At 37.9% G+C, this 22,385-nt stretch overlaps 1 protein-coding gene across 16 annotated transcripts in view; it reads right to left on the bottom strand.

Annotated features, from left to right (window-relative positions):
• Nucleotides 1–22,385, bottom strand: part of SLC44A5 (solute carrier family 44 member 5) — a 514,237-nt gene that overhangs the window by 247,505 nt on the left and 244,347 nt on the right. For 5 of the 16 annotated variants that reach the window (XM_063800302.1, XM_063800312.1, XM_063800297.1 and 2 more), the window contains one exon: nucleotides 13,647–13,742. The exons of the other annotated variants lie outside the window; for them this stretch is intronic. Coding sequence is in view for 2 of the 5 variants with exons in the window: in XM_054684395.2 (XP_054540370.1) it covers nucleotides 13,647–13,742 (96 nt within the window). In the remaining 3 variants the exon portion in view is untranslated. The remainder of the gene's footprint in view (nucleotides 1–13,646; nucleotides 13,743–22,385) is intronic. 16 annotated transcript variants of the gene reach the window in all.

Raw genomic sequence — 22,385 nt, 5'->3', positions numbered from 1 at the left:
TTTGTTTGTTTTATTGTTTTTAAGAATTTCTAAAAGGAAAGTAGCATTAAAATGCCTTTATTCCACCATCTTTAACTAGAACTATCTGTAGCCATGAGTAAATGTTAATATACTAGAAAGTTGTGTCTGCTTATTCTGTGGCTTCACACTCCCAAGAGAATGCTTGCCACAGTTATAAGAAGCACCTTATAGTGTATTTAAATAACATTTTCTCCAAATAAAGCAGAGAATATTACCAAAAGAAAACCATCTACAGACATCCCCAATAGGTCCACACATTTTCTGATGGGAGAAACAGCCTGTTATAGCACACAGGTGGAAAATAATATCGATTCCCCAAGCCCATGAGGAAGCACAGATCTGATTATAGAACTGCAAAGGCTTTCTGTTTGCTAAGCCTCTTGCCCGTGACTACTTTTATTCAAATACTATGTAGGTAAGCATATAGCACATAGTGATAGGAACATACAAGGTTCTCAAAATTTTAATTGTTTCTTTCGCCTGTTAATGCAGAAATAAAAATGTTTCTTTTAAAGAAAAAGAAAGCTTTATCAAGTGCCTACCGTATGCTTGGGACAGTGATAGACACCAGAAGTCCCAAGTGGAGGAGAAAGACAAGTAAACCCAAAAAGACAATTAGCATAAATAGTATTGCAATCACAGAAGATGCTTTAAAAAAACAGAAATGAACCTTCTGATCTATCCTAACATCATGGGGAAGAAAAACAGAGCCTTCCAAAAGGAAGACATGCTTAAGTCAAGCTGCAGTCTTAAAGAATAATAATAACTAACCCCACAGAGAAACAGGGGAAAAAGTATTCCAGGCTGTGGAAGAACATCATCCTATAAGCTCTCTAGAAGCTAGGTTGTGCAATATTCAAGGAATTATAAAAAGTTCACCGAGGCCAGGTGCAGTGGCTCACTCTTGTAATCTCAGCACTTTGGGAGGCCGAGGTAGGTGGATTACTTGAGATCAAGCGTTTGAGAACAGCCTGGCCAACATGATGAAACCCCATGTCTACTCAAAATACAAAAACTAGCCGGGCATGGAGGCGCATGCCTGTAATCCAGCTACTAGGGAGGCTGAGGCAGGAAAATAGCTTGAACCCGCGAGGCGGAGGTTGCAGTGAACTGAGATTGCGCCACTGCACTCCAGCCTGGGCAACAGAGTGAGACTCCATCTCAAAAAAAAAAAAAACTTCACTGGGGTGGAACAACAGAGGGAGAAACAAGTGGAAGTAAATGTGGTTGGAGAAAAATCAGGACCACATTCCTTGTAGCATGTGTCAAACACTGAGGATACAAAGACTAAGACACAGTCCTTACCCTCAATAAGTTTACAATCTTGTAAATGAGCCCAGCACATAAACAGAGAATTTCAATATTGTATGATAAGCTAAGTCATAGTGAATGACACTAACTTACCCCAGAAGTCAGGAAAGATGAATCCTAGCCAAGCCCTAAAGAATGAGAACAAGATAACCAGAGGATGGTGAAACAGAAGTTAGAAAAAGTATTTCCAGTAAATATTTTCACAAGTGCAGGCTTGGAGGTGATAAATGGCATGTTGTGTGAGATCTCACCCAAACATAAGTAGTTCAGTGTTTCTGGGGGCATAAAGCATGAAGAAATGGTTTGGTCATGAGACTAAAGTGAAAGGAATGAGCTGACTATTGAAGGGGAATTAACGTCCTGCTAAGAATCTTGAGCTGTATCCTACAGATAATATAGAATTACTGAAGAGTTTCAATTAGGGAAAAACATACAGTTTAGGCTGATCACTCATGATAGGTTTGAGGGAAACAGTCCTGGAGGATTGAAGGACAATCAGAAATGCTATTACAATAGCCCAATAAAGAGACTCTGATAATTTGATCAAAGGTTGTTACATTACAGAAGGATAGAGTGATGGAGATAAACTTGAGAAAAAAATTAGAGAGACAAAATCAGAAGAATGTATTCATTGGGAATATGTAAAAAATGAAGGGAAAAGGAATCAGGGATACTATCTACCTTTCACAAAAACTGAGGAAGGGAATATCTCTTATACTTTGCTTAATTTATAGTATATTTATTAATATTAGTCTATAATCTTAATGAAGGAAAGAACTATGTTATTTGCTTTTCCAGTGCCTAACCCAATGCCTTCACAAAGTGTGCACTTAATAAATATATGAAGAATTAATGAGAAAAAGCAAGGAACTGGTGGAAAAAATGAGTTTGTTTTTGAATATAATGAGTTTGAAGATGCCTGTGGAATTTCCATACAAAAATAATACGGATCTAGAGTTCAAGAAAGAGGTTCAAGTAAGAGACAGAGAATTGAACCCCATCAGAATAACTAAAGCCAGAAGAATGGATGAGCTCAGAGAGTGAAAAAAAGATATTGGTGAGGGATAGTGCCCTGGAGAAATCACTTTAATAAAAGTTTCATTCTCTTTGGCCCAAGGATAGAGAAAGATAATTTATCCAGATGAAGATTCAAGAGTCACAAGGACGTCTGCTCTAATCCAAGCACAAGGAAGAACCATCTCTCCTCTAATAGTCACTATAAAGCTATTGCCTGTCTTACGAAATTGACATCCCATGGAAAGAAAAAAATAATAGCCTTTATTTATTTAGTATTTAGTATTTACAAAGTTCCTTTTTAAAGTATAATTTACATACAGTAAAAATTTATCCATTTTTTGGACATTCAGTTCTGAGCCTTGACAAATGTACATAGCTATGTAGCCACCAACATCATCAACATATAAAGCATTTTCATCCTCCAAAACTTTTTATATGATCCTTTGTAGAGGATCCCCTTCTATTCCCAGCACCTGACAACCACTCGCAGATGTTTGTTCATTTGGTGAGGTGCAAGAAAGGTATGGTAATTATTATCACCCTCCCTTTCCCGAGAAGGAAATACAGTAGCTTTCAGAGTTATGTGACTTGCCCAAGTAACATAGTTAGCACCTGAGCCCTGGGGTTCTAATTCTAAATGGAATATCTTTCCTTTGAAACCCAGAATGTCATCTTATCAGCACACAATTATTAGAATTCACGGCATGTAATGCAGGCCAATAGTCATAGTCTGTAAAGCATCTAGAATCTTTCAAATGTTCAACCAATATAATGGTAATTGTAACTTAAAAACATATTACTTTTATTATCATTATTTAGATAGGGTCTCACTATGTTGCCCAGGCTGGCCTTAAACTCCTGGGCTCAAGAAATCCTCCTGCTGCAGTTGGAACTACAGGAGGCACATGAATCTTATACAAAGCAGTGCTTAAGCAATGCCCTGAAAACCAGGAAGTAGAAGAAGGAAATAATTCTTGGAGAGTTGGTTTTAAAACTGGATTGTTCAGGTAGCAGGTGTTCCTGAGAGTAAGGGCGACTATATTAAAATTAATGGCTATATACACATCGAACATAAACTATACAAATCTGCCTCACTATATATACATTCTCTGCACTGTTCTCTCCACATGAATGAGCTCTGCTGTAGGAGCTCTTGAACTCTGGAACTCTGAGGACAAATGGAGTTTATAATGTTATGATAATGAGAAGCCCTATTTTAAAAGGAATCATTATTAAAGTACTCTGCTTTAATTTGGCATTGCCTTCCTACTTCCGTCCAACTTTACTTGGAATGAATTGAAATTTCTAACCTACTACCAGTACAGAAACTATGTGATTAAGACAATAAATATTTCACAAAATGTAAACTCAACTTTTGGGACTTTAAACATCTGCTCTAAAAATAAAATGTTTACAGATGCACAGTCATGGACAAAGTGAAACCTTTCTCCCAAAAACGTTTTATGAAACTGGAAGGTATAAGCCCATTTACAAAGTTGGTGTATTGCTAAACCTACTGTGTAGATTTAAACTAATTCACATGTAATGTTGGTCATTTATATGGGTCTTTATGCAGCTGTGGGACAATCTCAGAGTCTTTTTGACTACTTTAGATAAAATTATTCAATGAGACTAAAACTCAACATTCAAGATTCCAATAAAAGGGATCTAGATATTGGAATTGAAATATCCCCCAAATCTCTACTGATATTATTGCTATTTTTATTGCCAATATTCTCAATAGGAATAATCTCATGTCAACATTTAACCAATCTTTTCTCCGTTTATCTTTTCTACCCTAGAAATGCAAGACAGGTAAGAAAATCACTTACATCCAACTACCTTCTAGTTGGATAATTGTTCACTTTTAGTCAGGGATTTGAATGGTTTTCCATTCTTACATAATTCATCTCCATTAAAATCAGTCTGACATCCTTGCAAATTTATCCACAATATGGGGAGAGTTTTACTGATGTATATCACCATAATATTAATGATAGTGAAAAAAAAAGGGAAGCAACCCAATGTCCGAGAAAAAGAAAATGGTTAAATAAAGGCTGGTATATTGATTAAACAAAATGTCATGCACCATTTACAAGAATGTTTACAAAGATTATATAGCGACACAAAAAATGCTTTTGGCATACAAAGTCTTCACATAAACCAAAAGAGATCTCTTCTCTGATGATCGAATTAATTCCACAGATAATCGAGCACATTACTACTATACATCAGGTATGAAAGTAGTTTTTAAATTGTTCCCTAACCATTTTCATCTCTGACAATTTTCACATGCACCTTTCTCCCTGTAAGATAATATTATTTAGGTCACAACCTTCACACACGTATTATCTTAATTGAATCCTTATAAAATCCAAAGAGGTAAATAATATTATTAGTTCACTGGAGTAACTATTAATATTATTATGAGTGGTGTGTCTCAGGACATTAGATATATTTAATTGTGTTTTGAGGATCCCATTTGTCCAAGTCAACCAAGTCACCAAATTTTGCTAGCCACGGTGACTAAATAGCTCTTTCCTAGCAAAAGAAAACATAAAATTCTCATTGTTGAGTTACTGTCTAGGCCAGCACTGTCCAATAAAAATACAAAGCAAACCCTTGGATAGCATTTCTGAAATTGCTCTCGGCCAGAGGAGTGCCTACTACCCTAAAGAGTGAGTCCACCAAGGCCAGGCAGCATTCACAATAAGCTGACTAAAAAGCCCTTGGGCCTTAGGGGGAACATTGGTAGTAATCTGCCAGTACTCCTCATGGCCTGGAGTGGTGGTGGGTACGGGATAAGACTCCTCTGCCTTTGGAAAGGGGAGGGAAAAATGGAAAGTACAATAGAACATCAGATGGCCTTTTAAGGTTTTTGACCTTAGTCCCTGGCTCCCAAACAACACCTATGGACCCTCCTGGGTCCTGGGGAAAATCACAATCCTGCAGGGAAGGACGCGGGCCTGGCTGACTTTGCCACCTGCTGACTGTAGAGCCCTATGGCACTGAGCAAACATAGGCCATAGCCAGGGAGTAGTTAAGCAGGCCTTGGGCAAGACCCAGTGCTGTGCTGGCTTCAGGTCTGACCCAGGACATTCCTAGTGGTAGTAGCCAAAGGGTGCTTATGTCACTCCACCCCCATCTCCAGTTGACTCAGAACAAAGATATAAACTCTGTTTGTTTGGGAGAAAGTAAGGGAAGAGAACAAGAGTCTCTGCCTGGTAATCCAAAGAATTCTCCCAGTGCTTGTCCAAGACCATCAAGGTGGCACCTCTACGAGTCTGCAAGAACCACAGTGTTACTGGACTTTGGGTGCCCCCTAAAACAAATACAGCTTAGATCACAACACTTACATCTTTTAGAATATCTGGAAAGCCCTCCCAAGAAAGACTGGTACAAGAAAGCCCACACTGAGAAGACTAGAATAAATACTTAACTCTTCAATGCCCAGACACAGATGAACATCTGCAAGAATGAAGACAATCCATGAAAACACAACATCACCAAATGAACTAAATAAGGCATCAGGGACCAGTCCTGGAGAAACAGATATGCGACCTTTCAGACAAAGAATTCAAAAGCTGTTTTGAGGAAATGCAATGAAATTCAAGATAACACAGAGAAGGAATTCAAAATGCTATCAGAAAAAATTTAACAAAGAGATTGAAATAATTAAAAAGAATCAAGCAGAAATTCTGGAGCTGAAAAGTGCAATTGACATACTGAAGGATGCATCACAGTCTTTTAATAACAGAAATGATCAAGCAGAAGAATGAATTAGTGAGCTTGAAGACAGGCTATTTGAAAATACATAGAAGAGACAAAAGAAAACAGAATTTTTTTTAAAAAATGAAGCACACCTACGATATCTAGAAAATAGCTTCAAGAGGGCAAATCTAATAGTTATTGGCTTTAAAGAGAAGGTAGAGAAAGGAATAGGAGTAGAAAGTTTATTCAAAGGGAAAATGACAGAGAACTTCCCAAACCTGGAGAAAGATATCAATATTCAAGGACAAGAAGGTTATAGAACATCAAGCAGATTTAACCCAAGGAAGTCTGTCTCAAGGCATTTAACAATCAAATTCCCAAAGATCAAGGATTAATAAAAAAAGATCCTGGCTGGGCGTGGTGGCTCACGCCTGTAATCCCAGCACTTTGGAAGGCTGAGGCAGGCAGATCACAAGGTCAGGAGATCGAGACCATCTTGGCTAACACGGTGAAACCCCGTCTCTACTAAAAATACAAAAAATTAGCAGGGCGCGGTGGCGGGCGCCTGTAGTCCCAGCTACTCGGGAGGCTGAGGCAGGAGAATGGCGTGAACCTGGGAGGCGGAGCTTGCAGTGAGCGGAGATTGTGCCACTGCAATCTGGCCTGGGCTAAAGAGCGGGACTCCATCTCAAAAAAAAAAAAAAAAAATGATCCTAAAAGCAACAACGGAAAAGAAACAAATAACATACAATGGAGCTCCAATATGTCGTGCAGCAGATTTTTCAGTGGAAATCTTACAGGCCAGGAAAGAGTGGCATGATATATTTAAAGCAATAAAGGAAAAAATTTTTACCCTAAAATAGTATATATCTGGTGAAAATATCCTTCAAACATAAAGGAGAAATAAAGACTTCCCCAGACAAACAAAAGCTGAGGGATTTCATCAATACTAGACTCATCCTGCAAGAAATGTTAAAGGGAGTACTTCACTTAGAAACAAAGGAATGTTAATTAGTAATAAGAAATCATCTGAAGTTACAAAACTCACTGGTAATAGTAAGTACACAGAAAAACACAGAATATTATAACACTGTAACTGTGGTGTGTAAACTACTGTTATCCTAAGTAGAAAGCCTAAACAATGAACCAAACAAAAACAATAACAACTTTTTGAGACATAGCACAATAAGATATAAATAGAAACAAGAGGCCAGGCGCAGTGGCTCATGCCTGTAATCCCAGCACTTTGGGAGGCCAAGGCAGGAGGTCACTGCCTTGAGGTCAGGAAATCAAGATCATCCTGGCTAACATGGTGAAATCCCATCTCTACTAAAAACACAAAAAATTAGCCGGGCACGGTGGTATGCACCTGTAGTCCTAGCTACTCGGGAGGCTGAGGCAGGAGAATCACTTGAACCTGGAAGGTGGAGGTTGCAGTGAACCGAGATTGCACCACTGCACTCCAGCCTGGGTGACAGAGTGAGACTCTGTCTCAAAAAAAAAAAAAAAAAGCAAGAAAGAAGAAAAAGGTAAAAAGCAGGGGGACAAAGCTAAGGCATAGAGTCTTTATTTGTTTTCTTTTTGCTTGTTTGTTTATGAAACAGTGTTGGTATCAGCTTAAAATAATGAGTTATAAGATAGTATTTGCAAGCCTCATGGTAACCTCAAACCAGAAAACATACAATGGATACACAAAAAATAAGCAAGAAATTAAATCACATCATCAGAGAAAATCGCCTTCATTAAAAGGAAGGAAAGGGAAGAAAAGACCACAAAACAAGCAGAAAACATATAACAAAATGACAGAAGTCCTTATTTATTAATAATAACGTTGAATGTAAATGGACTAAACTCTTCAGTCAAAATATACTGACTGAATGGATGGGAAAAAAAAGAAGAAATAACCTGTTGCCTACAAAAAATACACACATAAACTGAAAATAAAGGGATGGGAAAAGATATCCCATGCTATTGGAAACCAAAAGACAGCAGGAGTCACTATGCTTGTATCAGACAAAATAGATTTCAAGACAAAAACTATAAGAAGAGACAAAGGTCTCTGTATAATGATAAAGGAGTCAATTCAGCTAGAGAATATAACAATTTTAAATATATATGCACCCAACACTGGAGCACCCAGATACATAAAGCAAATATTATTACAGCTAAAGAAAGAGAGAGGCCCCAGTACAATATACAATAATAGCTGGAGACTTTAACACCTCACTTTCAGCCTTGGACAGATATTCTAGACAGAAAATCAACAAAGAAACATCATACTTAATCTGCACTATAGACCAAATGGATCTAATAGATATTTACAGAACATTTTATCCAAGAGCTACAGAATACACATTTTTTGTTCATGAGCACATGGATCATTCTCAATGACAGACCTTATGTTAGGTCACAAAACTAGTCTTAAAATATTTTTAAATGAAATAGTATCAGTCATCTTTTCTATACACAATGGAATAAAACTAGAAATCAACAAGAAGAATCTTGGAAACTATACAAATGCATGGAAATTAAATAATATGCTCCTGGATATGGGTCAATGAAGACATTAAGAAGGAAATTGGGCCAATGAAGAAATTAAGAACACTGAAAATTTCTTGAAACGAATGATAATGGAAACAACATGCCAAAACCTATGGGATATAGCAAAAGCAGTACTCATATATACCTACCCAAAAAAAGAAGAAAAACTTCAAACAACCTAACAATGCATCTTAAAGAACCAGAAAGGCAAGAGCAAACCAAAACCAAAATTAGTAGACGAAAAGAAATAATAAAAATCAGAGCAGAAATAAAGGAAATTGAAATGAAGAAAACAATACAAAAGATCAATAAAACAAAAAGTTGGTTTTAAAAAACATAAACAAAATAGACAAACCTTTATCCAGACTAAGAAAAAAAGAGAGAGGACCCAAATAAATAAAATCAGAAATGAAAAAGGAGATATTACAACTGATACAGAAGAAATTCTAAAGATCCTTAGTGGCTACTATGAGCAACTATATGCCAATAAATTAAAAAATCTAGAAGAAATGGACAAACTCCTAGACACATGCAAACTACCAAGATTGAACCAGGAAAAAATCCAAAACCTGAATAGACCAATAACAAGTAACAAGATTGAAGCTGTTATAAAGTCTTCCAGTAAAGAAAAGACCAGCACCCATTGGCTTCACTGCTGAATTCTACAAACATTCAAAGAAAAGCTAATATTGATTTTCCTCAAACTATTCCAAAATTAGAGGATGAGAGCATACTTCCAAACTCATTCTACGAGGCCAGTATTACTCTTATACCCAAATCAGAAAAAGACACATCAAAAAAAGGAAACTACATGCCAATATCTCTGATGAATATTGACACAAATATCTTCAACAAAATACTAGCAAACCAAATTCAACAATATGTTTAAAAGGCCATTTATCATGACCAAATGGGATTTATCCCTGAGATGCAAGGATGGTTCAACATACGTAAGCCAATCCATGTGATATATCATATTAACAGAATGAAGGACAAAACCCATATGATCATTTCAATTGATGCTGAAAAAGCATTTGATAAATTTCAACATCCTTCATGATAAAAATCCTCAAACAACTAGAAATAGAAAGAACACACTGGCCAGGTGTGGTGGCTCATGCCTGTAATCCCAGCACTTTGGCAGGCCGAGGTGGGCAGATCACGAGGTCAGGAGTTCAAGACCAGCCTGGCCAACATAGTGAAACCCTGTCTCTACTAAAAATACAAAAAGTTAGCTGGGCGTGGTGGCAGGTGCCTGTAATCCCAGCTACTTGCGGGGCCAAAGCAGGAGAATTGCTTGAACCTGGAAGGTGGAGGTTGCAGTGAGCCGAGATTGTGCCACTGCACTCCAGCCTGGGTGACAGTTCAAGATGCCATCTTAAAAAAAAAAAAAAGAAAAAAGAAGGAACATACCTCAATAGAATAAAAGCCATATATAACAGATTCATAGCTATTATCATACTGAATGGGGAAAAACTGAAAGCCTTTCCTCTAAGATCTGGAACATGCCAAGGATACCCACTTTCACCACTGTTATTCAACATAGTACTGAAATTCCTAGTTAGAGGAATGAGACAAAGAAATAAAGAGCATCCTAATTGGAAAGGAAGAAGTCAAATTGTCCTATTTGCAGATGATATGATTTTGTATTTGGAAAAACCTACACTGCACAAAAAACTATTAGAATTGATCAACAAATTCAGTAAAGTTGCAAGATACAAAATCAACATACGAAAATCGGTAACATTTCTATATGCCAATAATAAACAATCTGAAAAAAGAAATTTAAAAAGTAATCCCATGTACAATAGCCACAAATTAAACTAAATACCTAGGAGCGAACTAAAGAACTGAAAGACCTCTATAATGAAAACTATGAAACACTGATGAAAGAAATTTAAGAGGACACCAAGAAATAGATAAATATTCCAGGTCCATATACTGAAAGAATCAATGTTGTTAAAATGTCCATACTACCCAAAGCAATCTACAGATTCAATTCAATCACTATCAAAATACCAATGATGTTCTCCACAGAAATAGAAAAAAACAATCCTAAAATTTATATGGAACCACAGAGGACCCGGAATAACCAAAGCTATCCCAAGCAAAAAGAACAAAATTGAAGAAATCAAATTACCTAATTGCAAATTATACTATGGAGCTATAGAAACCAAAAACAGCTTGATAGTGACATAGAAACAGACACATAGACCAATGGAACAGAATAGAGAACACAGAAATAAATCTACACACCTACAGTGAACTCATTTTCAATAAAGGTGCCAAGAACATACACTGAGGAAAAGACAGTCTCTTCGATAAATGATGCTGGGAAAACAGGTTATCTATATGCAGAAGAATGAAAGTAGATGCCTATCTCTCGCCATATACAAAAACTAAATCAAAATGGATTGAAGGTGTAAATCTAAGACTTCAATCTATGAAATTACTAAAAGAAAACTTCAGGGAAACTCTCCAGGACATTGTTCTGGGCAAGAATTTCTTGAGTAATACCCCACAAGTGCAGGCAATCAAAGCAAAAATGGACAAATGAGATAACATTAAGTTAAAAAGTTCTGCACAACAAAGAAACAATCAATAAAGTGAAGAGACAACTCACAAAATGGGAGAAAATATTTGCAAACAACCCATACGACAAGAGATTCATAACCAGAATACATAAGGAACTCAACTCTATAGGAAAAAAATCTAATAATCCAATCAAAAGATGAACAAAAGATTTGAATAGACATTTCTCAAAAAAAGGCATACAAAAGGCATATAACAAGGTTTTCAACACCATTGATTATCAGAGGAATGCAAGTCAAACTACAATAAGATATCATCTCATCCCGGTTAAAATGGCTTATGTCCAAAAGACAGGCAAAAACAAATGCTGGAAAGGAGAGGAGAAAAGGGAACTTTCATACACTGTTGGTGGGAATGTAAATCAGTGCAACTACTATGGAGAACAGTTTTGAGATTCCTCAAAAAATTAAAACTAGAGATACTATATGATCCAGGAATCCTACTGCTGGGTATACATCCAAAAGAAAAAAGATATCTGCATTCCCATGTTTGTTGTAGCACTCTTCACAATAGCCAAAATTTGGAAGCAACCTAAGTGTTCATCAACAAATGAGTAAATAAAGAAAACATCATATTATACATCATGTAGTACTATTCAGCCATAGAAAAGAACTAGAGCCTGTCATATGCAACAACATGGATGAAACTGGAGGCCATTATGCTAAGTGAAATAAGCCAGGCACAGAAAGACAAACATTCCATGTTCTCACTTATTTGTGGAAACTAAAAATCAAAATAATTGAACTCATGTATATAGAGAGGAGAAGGATGGTTACCACAGGCTGGGAAAGGCAGCAATGGGGTTTGGGGGACGTGGGGATGGTTAATGGGTACAAAAAAAAATAGAAAGAATGAATTAGACTTAGTATTTGACAGCACAACAGGGTGACTATAGTCAATGATAATTTAATTGTACATGTAAAAATAACAAGAAGAGCATAATTTGATTATTTGTGACCCAAGAGATAAATGTTTGAGGGGATGGATACACCCATTTTACATGATGTGATTATTATACATTGCATACCTGCATCAAAACATCTCATGTACCTCATAAATATATACACCTGCTATGTACCCACAAAAATTAAAATGAAAAATTAAAAGTGTATATATATTGCATGCCATGTATGCAAGTTTTAATTTTTTAGTAGCTGCATTAAAAAGGTAAAAAGAAACAGATGAAATTAATTTTAATAATGCCTTTTACTCAACCCAATATATTCAGATTATCATTTCAACATGTAATCAATATAAATTCATTTATTTGAGATAAAAATGAAATATTTTGAATCCTTTTTGTTTTAACCAAGTCTTTGAAGTCTGGTCTGTATTTTACATTTACAGCTCATCTCAATTCAGACTAGCCACATTTCAGGTGCTCAATAGCTTCATGTGAAAAGAGGCTACCATCTTGGACAGCACAGTTGAAGACTAACTGATTGATAAAAGAATGTTGAAAATACTTATGAAAGGTAAATGATGACATAATAAGCGTGAGCTGTAACACCATGTGCCACTTAAGAAGACAATAATACCATTTATATAATTTAGATGCAGATTTTACTAGCATTCCCAGAAAAAAAAAAGTGTAGTGAATTTCTTCTTCTTTCCTTTTGGCAGTATCATTCTGAAACCAGTGTGTGTAGAACTTAGGGGAAAAAATCACTAAAATGGTACAGAGTATAATGGAATAAAAATATGCCATTGGGATAAGGTGTCCTGGCTTTGAGACAAAAAGTAGAGTCAAGCTGAGCACAGTAGCTTATGCCTGTAATTCCAGCCTTCTGGGAGGTGAGGCAGAAGGATTGCTTGAGACCAACGGGAGACACAGCAAGACGCTGTCTGAACGATAAGTAAATATTATCTGGGCATGGTGGTGTATGCCGGTAGCCCTAGCTACTCAGGAAGCTGAGGTGGGAGGATCATTTAAGCCCAGGAATTCGAGGTTACAGTGAGCTATAATCACACCACTGCACTCCAGCCTGGGCAACAGAGAGAGACCTTGTGAAGAAGGAAAAAAAAAAAAAAAGTAGAGTCAATGTATCCTGACTCTCATAATAAAAAATTGCAGTTCAAAGAGAGGAGGGCTTCATGGATGACTTGCATATTTCCTAAGCTCCTAAAACATTCTTTAGAGGCAAGTATTTATCACCAACCTTTCTATTTGACAGCATATTAAAGATATTCCTACAGTTTAGGTGTTTCTGTAAGAGCAACTAAGCAATAACCCTGGAAAGATAAGAGCTTTTCATAACAACCAAGCTTTCAAACCAATCAATCCTCAAGACAATACTTTTTAAAAAATTGAATGAAGTCTACACGTGAAGCTAAAAGCTTTGGTTTTCAAGAACCCTAGGGCTATACTTTAAAACAGCAGTAAAAAACATACTCAAAGATGGAAGAGAATGAGCACTCAAGAGAAACCAAGTGAATGTATAGTTGTACCTCACCTTATAAATGTTCTCACGTACTGCCACAGCTAAAATTAGGTCCCCACGTTTGAAATAATCCTTCCACAAAAGGTAGTTTATGTTGAATGAGCTCTTCTGTAACATAACGGTAGAATTTATAGTCTAGTGAGGACTACTACAGCCAAGTAAATAGGCATCTAAATTATTATATAGTGTGAAGACTACCAAGATAGGGAAGGTATAATGGAAGCACGCAGGAGGGGCCATAACCCAGACGTGAGGGGGAGGGAATGTTACCGGCGTCAGCTTCCTGAAGAAAGTGAAGTCTAAGCTAAACCTACACCATGAGTAGGTGTTAGCCTAGTGAAAGGAATTTGAAGCAGAGGAAATGGAATGTCCAAGGCCAGAGAGAAGCGTGACCTGGCATGGCATGTCAAAAAACGGAGATAAGTATGGTAGGAGGGTTGGGTGGGGCTGTCCAGGTGGAGAGATGTGGGTAAGGAGTTAAATAAGAGTGCCATCCTGCCATCCCTTTTAAGCTACCTTAACGAGTATGGACTTAATCTCTAGAACAATGGATAGCTACCAGAGGCATCTGAGTAACTGTTTCTGCTTTGACTCCCTACCTTTGGTGGGTTTCTAACTCCTCAATTACATGAAAATTCTAAAACTAAAGCATTTTGCAAGGGTTTTGGGGGTAAATGAAAAAGCTAACAAAACACAACTATCTTCAAATATAATGCAGAGAGGGAAAAATAGAGGGCTCAGACACATTTATTCCCTGGACTTGGAAAGTTAGTATTTTCTCAGTGATTCGTTGAAGATCTATTTTTTAACCTTTTTTTTATGGCCTGGCTGTTTCTTTGGAGTTTCATAAAATTAATGGCTTGTAACATCTCATTACTGGGCAAGTCTAAGGGCACCTTTCTCATCATTGCTTGAATTTCTGCCTTGAAGGGAATCCCCAGGATGGGAATTTTCCTGTGAGATGGATTGCTGTTTCATTTGAAGCCTTCCTTTCAACAAGGAAAAATTTCAAATCCCTCTCCATCTAATACATAAGCTTGTGTGCATGAACACACACACACACACACACACACACACGCGCACACACACACACACCCATGAATTAAATCAGAACCAGGACAAAAGAAAAGGAGGGAGGAATGACATAAGCAGCTTCCAAAGCACTGCCTCTACCTGATCATAGTCTTTTATCTCAATCATGGCAGGGGGAAAGCCCATGCCCTCAATCAAGCAAAAGATCTCAAGAGAATGCGGGCAGAGCTCATGTCTCTTCTCCAAATATGATTTTTTTTCTCTTTTTCCTTTGCTAATGTGTTCAAAGTATTTCCTCTCTCTGGCATTCCACTGCCCTCTATTTCTTAATTTTCTTCTACTGACTCTAGACTGGCGGCTTTTTCTTAGCTCAGTCTCTAAACCCTTTGTGTAGTTTCTTATGGGTATTTACTCTTATTCTACCTATGCCTAGAGAAGATCAAATAAGCAAGTTGGTATTCTCTGTCCAAAACTTCTGCACATTCTTAAGGACCATGAACAAGGAACCACTAAGGCTTTTTTTCTCTGATCTATATTTATAATGCCACTTCCTGGTTATTTTTATTTTCCAGACCCATAATCTGTTTTGTGGCAAGCCCTGGAAGGAACTCTCAGGTTTTTCATGTCTCTCTAAGCAGGATTTGGCAATACTAGATACTGTATTTTAGTAGGATTTTGGCTAGTGTTCAGGACAATAGGCAGAGCATATCCCCCTGGGTTTAAAAAAAAAAAAAAAACTACTGGGGCCTGGGTGTTTATTCTTCTTCTCTCAAGCCACTGGGAATAGAGCTTTCAAACAAGACCAAAGAAAAATATGAGAATAAAAAGGCTTCATGGAAAAAAATAAGGTATCTTTAGGGTGAGTCATGCAGGGGAAAGTATGCCGAGCACCTGTCAGTAGTACCTTTCTGATTCAGTCATGAGTATCAACTTAATTCTTTCTTTTGAGAAGAAAGCCAAGGTATTTTGAAATGCAGAGCTGTTTAGATGTGGTACCCATTCTGCAAAGTTAATAACATTTTTGAGGGTTCATTAATCTCAACAAGCCTGAAAAAAAATAAATTTTCATGTTCTTGCTCTCCTACTATCATTCTTACAGTTCTTTTACATAAATAATTGGTTATGGTTCAAATTAAAATAACTTTGACAATTATTAAGCAGCTAGGAGTGTTTTGAGCTTGCGCTGTGATGTGAGATATCAGCGCCCCAGGGTGCCTCAAGACCATGTGTTATCTTATGATAACATTCAACTCACTTTTTTCTAGGCTTATAAAATACAAGTTTTTCATTTAGCAGCTGAAATGACTGTGTTCTTTTTAGATAATATTCCCTCACTGAAAGGTTAGTCTCAATAGAATTTTTATGATTAAAGCACAAATGTGGTATTTATGAGGACTAGGATTTGTGTTCCTGGCAACCCGAGTGTCCTCAAAAGCATTGCAACCCTGTCCTCATTTCACAAGTCCTATAATGTTTTGCAGACCACTGTGTCCTCTATACTTAAATCCTTCTCATAGACTAACAAGTGGCAAGCCTTCACTCTTACACATATTATAATCTTTGTGGGATGCACTAAAGACCTCTGTGTGATGAATTGTCATCTCCCTCAACCTCAAAGGTAACTGGCTATAAAATTGTTTTATGTTCCTAGTATTCCTAGTCCTCGTGTAAAAATACTAGCTGTAATTCAGTGTTGGCAATGTGGTATTATTCATAAAGCATTCAGACTGTACAGTTTTAGAATGTCATCAGAACTTCCTGATTGAATTACAATCTAGCATTCAGCTAAGTGTCCTTTTCTATGCATGAAAATTACTCACAAGCATTTCCCAACATCTCCAGGGCCTACATGGGAGTTCCAGAGGGAGCAACACTTTGCATAATCCTTCAAAAATATCTTCAGGGACATTCAAGAACCAAGAATTGGATAAAGCTTTCAAAATCAATGCTGGTTAAAAAAAAAAAACATAGCTTACAAAATGAAAATGTGTTGATGATTTTCCAAAGAGGAAGAGGAAGCCTCTGAAAATATGACTCAACTTCACTTGCTGGTTTCCAAAGCAAAATTTCTAAGTTGATGACATGGATTTAGCCCAACTGTGTCAGATAATTTTTGGTGAGGTAGGCGATGGGGTTTTGTTTGTTTCTTGCAGAATTTGGGGGTACTTGATTTGTGCTGTTCTTTGCTAAAAACACTTATCTGCCCCACTCAAAATCCATTCACACATAGATGTTTTCTTATTCACATTTCTATGTTTAATTTCAAGAGATAATACCTTTACAGATGACTTTCCCTATTGTATCAGCTTCTCTAATTCTAGCACTATAATCAGCATCTTATTTTACAAGTGCTTTTTCTTGACTCTAGCCTTATTTTTTTTATGTTCTTTCCATAATTTTATAAATTCCCTTTCTTTATAAATAAGAAAATAATTTTTTCCTCTGTTGTGGCCTTTTCCAACTTTGTCCAATAGCAAATTTGTCCAGCCTAGCTGGTGGCAGTATATTTAGTACTAAGTAATATAATGAATTCTCTAAATATGAGCTCTGTGGCTCTGTAGTATGGTGGTGTCATAGAATATCAGAGATATTTTAGTCCTGATTCAATACCTGCACATACATGACATATAGACATAACATTGTTTTATGCCTGTAGACTTGCTTTGTTTCTTCAAAAATATATGTTAATAAAAATGTGAGCAGATTTGCTGCTTCACTGAATATTTAACACTCCTTCATTAAATTAGTTCACAGTCAATAACAGATTTCATTCTAAGATTCAAGGCAGGAGATGGGGAATGGCAACAATCTGAAAAATAAAAAAAGAAGGAACTTCTAAGAATATTTAGATTTCATTGTCATACAGTCTGCACCTTCTACCAATTCCTAGGCACTTACTGTCGATAGTAAATTTGTCCAGTCTAAACTTACTAGATTCATTCTGTTTTATTATTAAATAAAGTCATTTAACACTGCATACTAAAGCTAAATTAAACATGTTCCCAGGATAATTATCTCTATATATACTTACATTCATTCACTAGAACACTACTTTCAATCTTATAATACTAATGCTTTCAAATTCACACCTCAATGCCAATATTCTCCTCTGACTTTAACATTTTCTGGATTGATAATCAGTATAGTGGAGTTATTGTCATTCATAAAATTAAGATATAGATCATTAGCTAATCTTGATAGTAAGACATTTACGTGTAATGTTACACAAGGATGTTTTGTTTTGTTATTGCCAATTAGTAGTCCAAGTTAATTGGAAGTTTGCTTTGTGGAGCATAGAATTATGTGGCTCAAACACATTTTCAAAATGACAATACAAGACAGAGTCATAATTAGTAAAATTTTATACCCCAAATTTCTCTTATTTCAATACATATTTAATTATGATGTGAGTGGGCTTCCTTTAAAAACAATCCAGAAAATTCTACTTAGACTAACTTTATAATAAACAATATAACTGCTCTTTTCATATAATTTGTTTCATAAAGCATATGTTAGTAACTGGAATTTTCAAGTAATTCTGAATTCTTCCAAAGCACAGATCTACTAAAATGGCCCTACTAAGACCTCTGGTAAGAGAGCAGCAACAATTCAACTGCCTGAATGAAATGCCAAATGGCATAAAGTAAAATCGTTGTGTGTTGCCCCTGAGTTATTCACACATCAGCAGGAAGTGAAATGAGGAGCCTGAATTCCATGTCCTTTACCACTTGCCCTCTGTGCCATTTATGAAAGAACCCCTCATAAGGAAAAATAACATCAATAATGATGATCTTACGCCTCATCTCTTAAATATTCACAGCTCAGCAAAAGCCTAATAAGAAGAGTGGCCTTTATGTCCTCTGTCTAGATGTCCTTCCAATATCATTTGAGGAAACCTTGTAAAAGACAAATAACAATCATGATAGAAAATTTATTTCGAAAGAAGGAAAGGCATGATGAGGAAGGTATTTAATAGAAATTTCAGTAGATGAGCTTTGATATTATCTCTTGTTTTGCTACTCCTCTTGGGAAGAACCAACCCTCAAATAGCGATTGAGTTTAAACTCCTCTGAACAAGTATTATTTCTCTGATTACTCAGAAAGATCTATTTTCTTCCGATATTTTATTATTACTTGTCCAGCCAGAATTCCAAACCAACATTCCTTCTAAAATATCTCCTTGCTCCTCTTTTCATTCTGCCAGTTTCACCAGCTTACTTTCATTCCCATTTCCCACTATTTTCACTGCCACTCTAATATATATGTCTCACTTATAACCCTCAGCCATCTCCAAACCTTTCAGAGAATACCCATAATGGAAACATTACAGGATTAGGAATTAGGGCTCAGAATATCTCAGCTCTAATCAGAGAAGCAATACAGTATATGTGTTTAAGAGTGAGGCCTAAAGAGATTAAATAAATAGATCCTACTCCCAGCTTTACCACTTACTAATTATGTGATGATGGTGAACTTATTTAACCTCCCTGGGCCAATTTTTTCATCTGTAAAATGGAGATAAAAACAACATATATCTCAGTGGCTGGGCGTGGTGGTTCATGCCTGTAATCCCAGCACTTTGGGAAGCCGAGGTGGGCGGATCATGACGTCAGGAGTTAAAGACCAGCCTGACCAATATGGTGAAGCCCTGTCTCTACTAAAAATACAAAAATTAGCTGGGCATGGTGGTGCGCACCTGTAATCCCAACTACTCAGGAGGCTGAGGCATGAGAATCGCTTGAACCCGGGAGGCAGAGGTTGCACTGAGCTGAGATCAGGCCACTGCACTCCAGCCTGGGAGACAGAAAGAGATTCTGTATCAAAAAAAAAAGTATATATATATATATGGAAAGTTATCAAGATTAACAAGGTAGAGCATTTAGAATTCTACCTACTAACTGGGGAGCAGCCAAGATGGCCGCATAGGAACAGCTCTGGTCTACAGCTCCCAGCGTGAGTGACGCAGAAGACGGGTGATTTCTGCATTTCCATCTGAGGTACCGGGTTCATCTCACTAGGGAGTGCCAGACAGTGGGCGCAGGTCAGTGGGTGCAGCGCACCATGCACGAGCCAAAGCAGGGCGAGGCATTGCCTCACTCGGGAAGTGCAAGGGGTCAGGGAGTTCCCTTTCCTAGTCAAAGAAAGGGGTGACAGACGGCACCTGGAAAATCGGGTCACTCCCACCTGAATACTGCGCTTTTCCGACAGGCTTAAAAAACAGTGAACCAGGAGATTATATCCCACACCTGGCTTGGAGGGTCCTACGCCCACGGAGTCTCACTGATTGCTAGCACAGCAGTCTGAGCTCAAACTGCAAGGCGGCAGCGAGGCTGCGGGAGGGGCGCACGCCATTGCCCAGGCTTGCTTAGGTAGACAAAGCAGCAGGGAAGCTCGAACTGGGTGGAGCCCACCACAGCTCAAGGAGGCCTGCCTGCCTCTGTAGGCTCCACCATTGGGGGCAGGGCACAGACAAACAAAAAGACAGCAGTAACCTCTGCAGACTTAAATGTCCCTGTCTGACAGCTGTGAAGAGAGCAGTGCTTCTCCCAGCACACAGCTGGAGATCTGAGAATGGGCAGACTGTCTCCTCAAGTGGGTCCCTGACCCCTGACCCCCAAGCAGCCTAACTGGGAGGCACCCCCCAGCAGGGGCAGACTGACACCTCACACGGCCCAGTACTCCTCTGAGACAAAACTTCCAGAGGAACGATCAGACAGCAGCATTCGCAGTTCACGAAAATCTGCTGTTCTGCAGCCACCGCTGCTGGTACCCAGGCAAACAGGGTCTGGAGAGGACCTCTAGCAAACTCCAACAGACCTGCAGCTGAGGGTCCTGTCTGTTAGAAGGAAAACTAACAAACAGAAAGGACATCCACGCCAAAAACCCATCTGTACATCACCATCATCAAAGACCAAAAGTAGATAAAACCACAAAGATGGGGGAAAAAACAGAGCAGAAAAACTGGAAACTCTAAGAAGCAGAGCGCCTCTCCTCCTCCAAAGGAATGCATTTCCTCACCAGCAACCGAACAAAGCTGGACGGAGAATGACTTTGACGAGTTGAGAGAAGAAGGCTTCAGATGATCAAACTACTCCGAGCTACAGGAGTAAATTCAAACCAAAGGCAAAGAAGTTGAAAACTTAGAAAAAAATTTAGACGAATGTATAACTAGAATAACCAATACAGAGAAGTGCTTAAAGGAGCTGATGGAGCTGACAGCCAAGGCTCGAGAACTATGTGAAGAATGCAGAAGCCTCAGGAGCCGATGCGATCGACTGGAAGAAAGGGTATCAGTGATGGAAGATGAAAAGAATGTAATGAGGCGAGAAGGGAAGTTTAGAGAAAAAAGAATAAAAAGAAATGAACAAAGCCTCCAAGAAATATGGGACTATGTGAAAAGACCAAATCTACGTCTGACTGGTGTACCTGAAAGTGATGGGGAGAATGGAACCAAGTTGTAAAACACTCTGCAGGATATTATCCAGGAGAACTTCCCCAATCTAGCAAGGCAGGCCAACATTCAGATTCAGGAAATACAGAGAATGCCACAAAGATACTCCTCGAGAACAGCAACTCCAAGACACATAATTGTCAGATTCACCAAAGTTGAAATGAAGGAAAAAATGTAAAGGGCAGCCAGAGAGAAAGGTCAGGTTACCCACAAAGGGAAGCCCATCAGAGTAACAGCGGATCTCCCGGCCGAAACTCTACAAGCCAGAAGAGAGTGGGGGCCAATATTCAACATTCTTAAAGAAAAGAATTTTCAACCCAGAATTTCATATCCAGCCAAACTAAGCTTCATAAGTGAAGGAGAAATAAAATCCTTTACAGACAAGCAAATGCTGAGAGATTTTGTCACCACCAGGCCTGCCCTAAAAGAGCTCCTGAAGGAAGCACTAAACATGGAAAGGAACAACCGGTACCAGCCACTGCAAAATCATGCCAAATTGTAAAGACCATCGAGGCTAGGAAGAAACTGCACCAATTAACGAAAAAAATCACCAGCTAACATCATAATGACAGGATCAAATTCACACATAACAATATTAACTTTAAATGTAAATGGACTAAATGCTACAATGGAAAGACACAGACTGGCAAATTGGATAAAGAGTCAAGACCCATCAGTGTGCTGTATTCAGGAAACCCATCTCACGTGCAGAGACACACATAGGCTCAAAATAAAAGGATGGAGGAAGATCTACCAAGCAAATGGAAAACAAAAAAAGGCAGGGGTTGCAATCCTAGTCTCTGATAAAAGAGACTTTAAACCAACAAAGATCAAAAGAGACAAAGAAGGCCATTACATAATGGTAAAGGGTTCAATTCAACAAGAAGAGCTAACTATCCTAAATATATATGCACCCAATACAGGAGCACCCAGATTCATAAAGCAAGTCCTGAGTGACCTACAAAGAGACTTAGACTCCCACACAATAATAATGGAGACTTTAACACCCCACTGTCAACATTAGACAGATCAATGAGACAGAAAGTTAACAAGGATACCCAGGAATTGAACTCAGCTCTGCACCAAGCGGACCTAATAGACATCTACAGAACTCTCCACCCCAAATCAACAGAATATACATTTGTTTCAGCACCACACCACACCTATTCCAAAATTGACCGAATAGTTGCAAGTAAAGCTCTCCTCAGCAAATGTAAAAGAACAGAAATTATAACCAACTGTCTCTCAGACCACAGTGCAATCAAACT

This window comes from Pan troglodytes, chromosome 1 (assembly GCF_028858775.2).
Source record: "Pan troglodytes isolate AG18354 chromosome 1, NHGRI_mPanTro3-v2.0_pri, whole genome shotgun sequence".
In the NCBI taxonomy this organism is placed as follows: Eukaryota; Metazoa; Chordata; class Mammalia; order Primates; family Hominidae; genus Pan; species Pan troglodytes.
This window is presented reverse-complemented; position numbering and strand designations above follow the sequence as displayed.